This window comes from Anoplopoma fimbria, chromosome 2, assembly GCF_027596085.1.
Source record: "Anoplopoma fimbria isolate UVic2021 breed Golden Eagle Sablefish chromosome 2, Afim_UVic_2022, whole genome shotgun sequence".
Classification (NCBI taxonomy): Eukaryota; Metazoa; Chordata; class Actinopteri; order Perciformes; family Anoplopomatidae; genus Anoplopoma; species Anoplopoma fimbria.
In genome coordinates this window covers 3,117,736-3,127,450 of record NC_072450.1, presented here as the reverse complement: position 1 = coordinate 3,127,450, position 9,715 = coordinate 3,117,736, and the positions used below count along the sequence as shown (strand labels likewise).

At 41.3% G+C, this 9,715-nt stretch overlaps 1 protein-coding gene across 1 annotated transcript in view; it reads right to left on the bottom strand.

Annotated features, from left to right (window-relative positions):
* Positions 1 to 360: 360 nt before the first annotated feature.
* The window catches only part of LOC129105349 (protein NLRC3-like), a 9,885-nt gene continuing 530 nt past the window's right edge, over positions 361 to 9,715 (bottom strand). Inside the window, exons 3-10 of the mRNA XM_054616312.1 lie at positions 8,527 to 8,643; positions 7,362 to 7,440; positions 6,250 to 6,475; positions 4,164 to 5,970; positions 3,905 to 4,078; positions 2,885 to 3,046; positions 2,272 to 2,318; positions 361 to 929 (exon numbers count right to left, since the gene is read on the bottom strand). Coding sequence (XP_054472287.1) covers positions 361 to 929; positions 2,272 to 2,318; positions 2,885 to 3,046; positions 3,905 to 4,078; positions 4,164 to 5,970; positions 6,250 to 6,475; positions 7,362 to 7,440; positions 8,527 to 8,643 — 3,181 coding nt within the window. The remainder of the gene's footprint in view (positions 930 to 2,271; positions 2,319 to 2,884; positions 3,047 to 3,904; positions 4,079 to 4,163; positions 5,971 to 6,249; positions 6,476 to 7,361; positions 7,441 to 8,526; positions 8,644 to 9,715) is intronic.

Sequence of the window (9,715 nt, the reverse complement as noted above, 5' to 3'; positions counted from 1 at the left end):
TTTGAAACAATGAAACCAATTTATCAGAAATCTCAAGCGCAGCACAAATTTTTCTTCTATTTTCAGTTCATATCATGTTAACTACGGTTGAGTATTATATTATATACTAAATAGCTGAGTATCCAAGTTTCACCACAATGAGAAAGAACACGAATGAAGTGGAGTTGGTTTTTTTCAAACTCAATGCGTTCAGGTTGTTTCTGCAAAAAGGAAAAGGCACAAAGTGCAAAACGCTTCACTCTCATTGAAAACAATCACAAAAAGTTTTAGGCTGCTAAAACTCGCTCCGTCTGATCAGGACTTTAGTCCGTCTTAAGGCACCCCATCTTGGGAACCAGTGTTCTACACTGTGAGACACATTCATTCTTCAATCTGTGACAGAAAAACTGAGGAAGGTAAAAACGTGCCAAGCACTCGTCCAAACCCAAACGCAGGGTAGAGGGGTCCAGTGAATGTGCAGTGAAAGGTGTAGAGGTGGATCTGTTTGTCCGAAGAGACAATGGAGGGGAGACAGTAGAAGGACAGTGTGCCGGCACGCCAGTCCAGATACACTGCTACTCTGTTGGAGTCAGACCGCGGGGGTTTAGCTACGTCTGCTGGTTTGTTATTGTGCCAGGCAGTGTAACCCTGAGACGAGCAGAACAGACTCCAGGACTGATCGTTCCATCCAACACAGCAGCCATCGCTGTCTCCTCTCCTGGTGATTCCTCTGTATGTCACTCCTATGTGAACCTTTCCTTTCCACTTGACCTCCCAGTAACAACGGCCAGTCAGACCTTCTTTACACAGCAGCTGTTTCCAGCTGTCAAATCTCTCCGGATGATCAGGATACGGCTGCTCCTCATCCACCACCATCACTCCTCTGTTGTCGTCAGACAGAAAGAGGTTCCGGTCTGCTGTGTTTGGGTCCAGTGAAAGCTCACAGAAATCTGATGGAGGACATAAGACACAAAAACACAACATCAAGTTGACTGTCCTTTGACATCACATATGTAGCGAGGCTGGACGAGCCTGGTATAACCCTCAAATGGAGACTTCCCCATTTGGTCCACTAAAACATTCCTCTCCCCCTCTTTCTTCTTACCTATCAACCCCCAAGGAAACTCCAATAACTTTTATCAGGGATCAGAGTGTACGCCATTAGGCAAAAGTTTCTACACTAGCTGTCTATCTGATAATGCTGTAGCTACATTTAAAGAAGCGATTTCTTCAGGGTTTTATTCAGTACCATTGCTCAATATAACAGAGGACTCCTACGCTAGCTTTAGTCCGTCTCAGATTGACCATCTTGTTGATAGTGCTGCATGCTCACTGAATGACACTGGACTCTATAGCTCCTCTAAAAAAGAAGATTATGAAAGATCACACTATGTACTCCTGCAACAATCCCTTGTATCCCTGTATAATACTGCAGAAGTCTGTGAAACCTTCAATAACAAAGTATTGGTCATTTTATTTCAGGAGGACACATCTTTTTCCCATAATTGTGGAGTGGAAAACAGATATTTCCGCTTGGATTCATCATGTGACCATACTGCCCTCCAGTGGTCACTTGGAAATACACATCTAACACGCATGACCTCTGTTAATCCTGTATACCAAATGTATGTTACTAAAAGTGTGTAAGGTTTGTTAAACTCATAGTGAAGAAAAGTATGTGGGTTATTTGTTTAAAATGTTAAACTACCAAACTAGAACACATCGAAACTAAGAAACAAAGGAATCCAAAATCTTGGCCAAAAACGAAGCCATAAAATCAAGCCACCCCCTGGTACTTCACGCCTATTATAAGCCACCGCCTGGTACTCTCAAACTGTTATCTGTTATCTGTCATATTGATTCAAAAGGTTGGAGCTATAAGGTCACTGAAATCAGGATTTACGCCTGAGATATTGAGACTGGATAATTTGTCACCAAATTATTGATCATATTTTTATTTTTATTTCTTCTATTCAGAAGTGGTGCCCCGCAATTTTTATCGTAAGCAATATTTTATTCTAACGTAGTCATAAACAACGCTACACATATGCAGCTTCCATGTTGATTGAAAATGATGTTGGTTGGATTGATACGCCACTCACTAATTAATAGAATGGCTGGAAATCGAATGTGTTTGTTACCTTTTGACAGAACCAGTCCAAATGCTAAGCTTATTCTCCTTGTAGCTTTATATTTACCATACACCCTTATTCTTGGAAAGAAAGTGACCTTTTTCACATGACTTTGACTTTTGTCAATCAGATCAGTGACACTAGAAAAAGTTGAACTTACACCTGAGAGGTGATGGCTTCAGTCGACACTTTCCACAATGATCGATCCTGTGAAAGAAGTACAGAATTGTGAATGACACAGAAAGATGAGTCAACACGTACACTAAGGGTGCTTTCACACCTGTAGTTTGGATCATTTGGTTTGGACCAAGGGAAGACACATAAAGTTGTACAAACTGACAGGTAACTAGTTAAGTGGACAGTTTTGGATGGTTTTATCTTGCGTTATCAGCACCCATATGGGGAAATCAAATTCTGGTGATTGATGGAAGTTCATGCAGCAAGTTATGCTTCTGACTTGTATATTTAGGTTATTTGGTGTCACAAATAGCTCACAAAGAAATATAAGCATTATCATCCCAAGAGTGAAAATCAACCGTATGATATGATTAAGACTGACTAACAGGTCGAAACAGGACTGTACAAAAGCCCCTTTATGCGCTCCCAGATAACTGGCACAAACGCATATTGCGAATACTTTGTTTAATTGGCAGCTTTAACACCAGCCTAAATGAACCGTACTAACCAAGCAGTTTAGATGTGAAAGCACTCTAACACATGCATAAATATGCAACAACCATAATGTATCTGCACAATTATATAATCCATTATACTTGAGAGTCTCCAGTTTCCAGTCGGGGTCATTCAGTAGCTTCACTCCTGAGTCTTCAGGATGGTTGAAGCTCAGGTCCAGCTCTCTCAGATGGGAGGGGTTGGACATGAGAGCTGAAGCCAGAAAAGTGCAGCCTTTCTCTGTGACCTGACAGCCCGAAAGCCTGCAAACACATACGCACAGCTTCATGTTAGATTTACACCTTCATTAACCAATAATTCCAACCCTGCAACAGTCTGGGGAGGCTGTGGCGTAGTGGAGAGCAAGGTAGTTCTGCAATCAGAGGATCGGTGGTATCGATACCCGGCTTCGGCAGTCGATGTGTCCTTGGGCAAGACACTTAACCCCAAGTTGCTCCCGAAGGCTTGCCATCGGTGTGGACTGGATGATGAATGTTAGTTAGAGTCTGATGGTGGCACCTTGATGGTAGCCTGTCATCAGTGTGTGAATGGGTGAATGATATGTAATATACTACTGACTGTAAGTCGCTTTGGATAAAAGCGTCTGCTAAATGACTGTAATGTAATGTAATGTCTGCAACCCAATAATTAAGTCTGTGAATTCACTCAGTCAAACTGTGCTCAGCTGAATGCCCAACTCAACTGACCCTTGGTTAGGCCTCGACCATGCTGCTAAAGAGCTATGTTACCATGGAGCCCACGCTGTCACTAATTGCACTCCCTGCATAAACCTTATTTATTTATCAAATTTTTGGAAAAAACGAATAAGCTTTTTTAAAGAGAAGCGAGCCAGAAGGGTCTACAATATGTGTTTGAAGGATATATCCTTGATGTCAAACCAATTCATTACCTGTAAATAGAGACAGAATACAATGAAATTAAGAAAAAATACTATTCCTGTAAAGCCAGGTAGGCTGGTACGATGCTACACTAGGTTGGTATTTTTGGTTTTAGCACCATGGGCCTCCGAAAGAGGTAAGTTAACTTTACAAATGAATAATGTGAATGTGAATTATGGTCATTAATCCATGCAAATGTTAAACTATTCAATAAATACTGACTTGAGAACCTCCAGTCTGCAGTGGGGACTCCTGAGTCCAGCTGACAGCATCTTTACTCCTGAATCCTGCAGGTCATTGTTACTCAGGTCCAGCTCTGTCAGACTACAATTCTTGGTGATGAATGCTGAGGCCAGAGCTTCACAGCTTTTCCGTGAGAGCTTACAGCCACCCAGCCTGAAGAAGAAAAAGTAGTTAGATCTCTGCCACGGAAATGATCATTTTCAACACATTTCATTGTTCTAAGTATCAGTACACCTACAGGGCTGTTTTGGATGCTTTCACCACTGGCAGCAGCCTCAGTAAACCGTCCTCTGAAGCTGAGAATTTCTTCAGGTCAAACACGTCTAGATCCTTTTGTGATGACAGTAAGATGAAGACGAGCGCTGACCACTGAGAGGAAGAGAGTTTTTTTCCAATGATAGGTCCAGATCTCAGGTACTGTTGGATCTCATCCACTAGAGAACGGTCATCCAGCTCATTCAGGCAGTGGAACAGATTGATGCTCTTCTCTGGAGATATATTGTCCTTGATCTTCTTCTTGATGTTCTGCACCAACATCTCTCTGACTTCTTGTTTACTTCCTGAGGTTTTCATCAGGCCTCGCAGGAGAGTCTGATTGGTCTTCAGTGAAAGGCCCAGGAGGAAGCGGACAAACAAGTCCAAGTGTCCATTTGGACTCTCTAAAGCCTTGTCCACTGCACTCTGGTAGAGGTGTTTAAAGTTGATATCGCGTTGCAATGGCAAAGGCCGTACTGAGCTGAACCTGCTTCGTCTTCTCAGTAGATCGATCCCGCTGTTGATGAATGTCAGGAAGACATAGAGTGCAGCCAGAAACTCCTGAACGCTCAGATGGACAAAGCAGAACACCTTGTCCTGGCTCAGCCCACGCTCATCTCTGAGGATCTCTGTGAATAGTCCAGAGTGGACGGAGGCAGCGTTTATGTCAACGCCACACTCTCTCAGGTCTGCTTCATAGAAGATGAGGTTTCCTTTCTCCAGCTGCTCAAAAGCCAGTCTTCCCAGGGTGAGAACGGTCTTCTTTGTCTCTGTGTTCCAGACTGGATCGGTCGCCACACAGCTGTGATACTTTGCATTCACTTGTTTGGTCTGAACCACCAGGAAGTGGATGTACATCTCAGTCAGGGTCTTGGGCAGGTCTTCTTTCTCTTTGATTCTCAACACATGGTCCAGGACTTTAGCAGTGATCCAGCAGAAGACCGGGATGTGGCACATGATGTGGAGGCTTCGCGACTCCTCGATGTGGGAGATGATTTTGCCGGCGTGCTCGTTGTCTCTGAATCTCTTCCTGAAGTACTCCTCCTTTTGTGAATCGCTGAACCCTCTCACCTCTGTCACCATGTCAATGCATTCAGGAGGGATCTGATTGGCTGCTGCAGGTCGTGTGGTTATCCAGAGGCGAGCAGAGGGAAGCAGTTTTCCTCTAATGAGGTTTGTCAGCAGCACTTCGACAGAAGCCGACTCTGTAACGTCAGTCAGGATCCTGTTGTTGTGGAAGTCCAGAGGAGGTCGACACTCGTCCAGACCGTCAAAGATGAACACAACCTGCAACTTTTCAAACCTGCAGATTCCTGCTTCTTTGGTTTCATTAAAGAGATGATGAAGAAGTTCCACCAAACTGTATTTTTTTGCCTTAAGCAAGTTTAGCTCTCGGAAAGATAGAGGAAAGACGAACTGTATATTGTTGTTGGCTTTGTCTTCAGCCCAGTCCAGGATGTACTTCTGCGTTAGGACGGTTTTCCCAATGCCGGCCACTCCCTTTGTCACCAGAGTTCTGACTGGTTCATCTCTTCCGGGTAAGGATTTAAATATATCCTCACATCTCATTGTTGTTTCTGAACCTGGCGTTTTTCGGGATGCTGCTTCTATCTGACTGACCTCATGTTGAGCGTTGACTTCTCCACCCTCTCCCTCTGTGATGTAGAGTTCGGTGTAGATCTGATTGAGAAGTGTTGAGTTTCCTGCTTTGGCAATTCCTTCAAACAAACACTGAAACTTGTCCTTCAGTTTGGACTTGAGTTTACGTTGGCAAATCGCAGCATGAGTTTCTGAGGGAGTAACAGGTAGATGGTCAATGAATGAAGTAAATATGTGAAATGACACGTTTTGACTCTTCTGGTTCTGTTATTAACAAATTACTTTCAAATTACCTTTAAAATAATGATGCATAATGAAAACTGCTTTATTCAGGAATTCAATCCAACATCATCAACCTAACATTTTAAAACAACTTACTCAGACATTAGGCTAATGTTGGTTCAGCTCTGCAGTTCATAGAAAAAGTTAATATTTCAAGAAGCGGTATGTAATTCATAAAAGCATCTTACTGCTCTGAAGAGAGTCAGCCATCTGCTTCTGCTTCATGTTCCTCAGGAAGTTCAGTGCGAGTTTCAGAACTGCATCTCTGTTGCTGTTTCTCTGCTCTTCATCTTCACCGCCCAAACCTTCATCTTCTTTCAGCCCCTCTAAGAATCGTGGATCTTCTGGAGCCAGAACTTTCTTGAACTTCTCGAGCTCATTCCTCACAAAAGTCATAATGTTTTCTTCAAGAAGCTAGAAGAATAAAGACTATAATTTACAATCTTCTTAAAACCATGGAAACAAACAACAGCATATCCATCTAGTTCACATCCATTGCTTTTATAATGTTGTTTCCGGCTGCAGTAGGCAGCGGTTTTCAGCTTAAGAGCGAGATATTTTGGTGGGGACCAAAAACAGTTGGTGGGGAACAAAAACAGAGCTAAAAAGAGAATGACTATTGAACTTACATTCACCAGGTGTGAAGAAACTAATCTCCAAATTAATGTTAATGTAGCTCCTTAAATGAGCAAATGTTTACTAAGAAGTTCGCCATCTTCACCATTTCAAAGGTGACGATACATCAAGCTTTTGTTAGCAGCTTGTTCCTTGGGCTCGAGTGGGAAAAAATATTATTAAATAATTAAATGTTTTTATTATTGCAACTGTTGCCCTGACTGCAGCCAAAATACCCACTGTTGTTTATCGGTTGATAGAGACTGAATACACCTGACATGTCATGTGATAGTTATCCCAACTTCAAAGTAGCATATCACATTGGCACATTTTCAACTTGCAGCTTGGCCAATGCATGAGTAGTATCTAATTGCAAATTTCCCCGCTGCGGGACTAATAAAGGATTATCTTATCTTATCTTGTCACGCCCTCAAGGTGTGATCTAACAGGTTTGATTGCGTGGGGATTTCCAGACTCAAGAAGATTTTGAGTGACAGTGCCAAAACAAGACAAACAAACAAAGCTCAGTCACCTTTAGTCGACCTTAGAAGTGTTTAAATAAGACAAAAAAACCCAGCATTTCGTATCACTTATGTTCACATAAAATCAGAGCATACAGTTTCAGAACACAAAGATTCAATGTTTGAAAAGTCAAAGTAAAAAGGACTGTTGTAGATTTCCATACCAAGAAAACAGAGTCCAGGTTTTGATGATGCTTCAGGTCAGGCCGTTCACTGAGAACCTCTGACCTCTTCCGGTGAGGTCTGTAGACCCAGAAAACATGAGGTCATTTCACACGTCTCATACAGGTAGGCACTCACACACAAACACACACACATACATGTGTTGTATTCTCCTGTGAATTTGTGGATGTCTTGAGTGAAAAAACGTCTGATTTTCAAAAAACTACAATTTTCAGTGATCTGCACAAATAGTCATAACAAATAAATCCATTATCTTCAGAGGACGATTTACATAAACTTTGATTGTTAAGAGGAAATGAAAGTCATTTTTCTGAGAAATGTTGACCCAATGCCAGGTACCTTCCAGTAACTGACGAAAAAAACAAGCTATTATTAGCTACTTATATTAGCTATTATTCCTGAACCTTGTACTTCATATTACATCCTCAAACTGTATAAACTGCATATTGCCTAGTAAATTAACAATTTAGTATGCCGTTACCAGCAGGCTAAGTAGTTACTTTAAGTTATTAAGTTAAAGTAAAATAAAATGATAAAATAATTTAGTGTAAAAAATGTTTTATACTGTACATTATATTGAGGGGAATTTAGGGTATATCTTTGTATGACTCGATAAATCAGAAAATACTGTCAACAGCCATAAAGAAAAAATCTATTTTCTCCATGTTTTTAGTTATAAAAGTTGGAAATCAGGATATGAATGATATATGAACAAACCCCTCGGTAAAAACCTTCAGAATATAGAGAGGAATGAAACTGTAAAGGTTGGTGTATGTAAGAGCTACTGAGAACAAACTGATCTAGAGAAAACGGCCTTTAAAGATTTGTGTTTTGTAAAACTACAAAAGTTTCCCCAGGTGATCATCTACATAATGACAATTCTCTTTTGTATTACAAGTTTTCTAAAATGTTATGTTAAATATGCAAATTACGCATTATCCGGTGGTTAATATTTGTGAATTTAGGAGAAATCTACAGACATAAATAGTAAAATAAACTTAAAATTAGTCAGTGCATGAAAAGCTTCACAATGCAGAATGATGTATGAGCACAGTTTAACAGAAGGAAGCTGTTTCTCTGTGCTCACCTTGAATCAGGTTTATTACAGGTCAACTGCTATTTTTTTCATGATTTTAAAATTCTTACCTTAGCTCCACAATCGGCCCTCCATTCTTGAAGTCAATAGGTTCACTTATTGATCGGTTACTCTTCATGGACACGCAGTCTGGAACAGGTGTGTCTGTTGTCTCCTGCTTCACGGTGCTTCAACGCAACATAAACATTCAAACTCCAGGTTATAAACTGAACTTTAGTGAAATACTGACTTTGAATTCCAATCAGCGAAGTCACGTAAAAACAAATTCCTTACATTTGGTTATCAGACTGGCCTCCATCTGTGAACCACATTGGCTCCCACATAGAATGGAGTTTCATCGTTGACACACAGCCTGGTCCAGGTGAGTCTGGTGTCTCCTGCTGCTCAGGGCTTTTTCACAATATAAACATTCAACATTTTAATTCCAGAATATGAACTGAACTTAAAGTCCACCTCAAGCAAAAATGTGTTTTGTTTATTGTGACGTGGATGTTTGAGGGTCACTGTGCAAGATGATCAGCCTTGAAATAGTCATGAAACGCAGTCTGTTGGTTTGTGTACAGGGACACGAATAGTCTGTTTTTTGAAGTCGAGTCTCTGCACTCTTTGTGCGCTTCGATAGTTTGTTTTTTGGCAGAAACGAGAAAACGACTTGTATGTTTGTTTCTTCCTGCCCAACGCACGAAGACTACTTTGCCGGGAGGAGAGCAGGTGGCGGCTCCGGGAAGACGAATCTTCTGTTAGCGGTTAGATGTAGTAACAAACTGTTTGTTGCAGCTGTCCCGCCGCTGTGGTTTGCGCCAGGGGCAGAATGCTAGTTGCAACAGCTAACCGCTAACTGAACGTCTATAACCTGGAGCTGCCACCTGCTCTCCTCCCGGCAAACCGGGCTCCTGGTGGCGGCATAAACAAAATGAAAATAGGCATTGTTTTCTGGTTTCTACCACTTTGGATTTAATCTAATAAACAACATATCAAAACGTACACAGACCACAAATGTATCATTGCACCCTATTCTCATATAACGGTTTGTAAGATATGATTTTTCGTGCGTTTTCCTACGAAAGCCAGCAACACGTGTAAATTCCCGCTAGTCACACGAAAGTGGTCTTTTCAAAATAAAATTCTGTCCTCACAAAAAATTAAGCTAGGTTTAGGCAACAAAACTACTTGGTTATGTTTATGAAAAGATTGGATTTTAGGTTAAATTGAGCACGGAGTGGCCGTTAATGAAATACA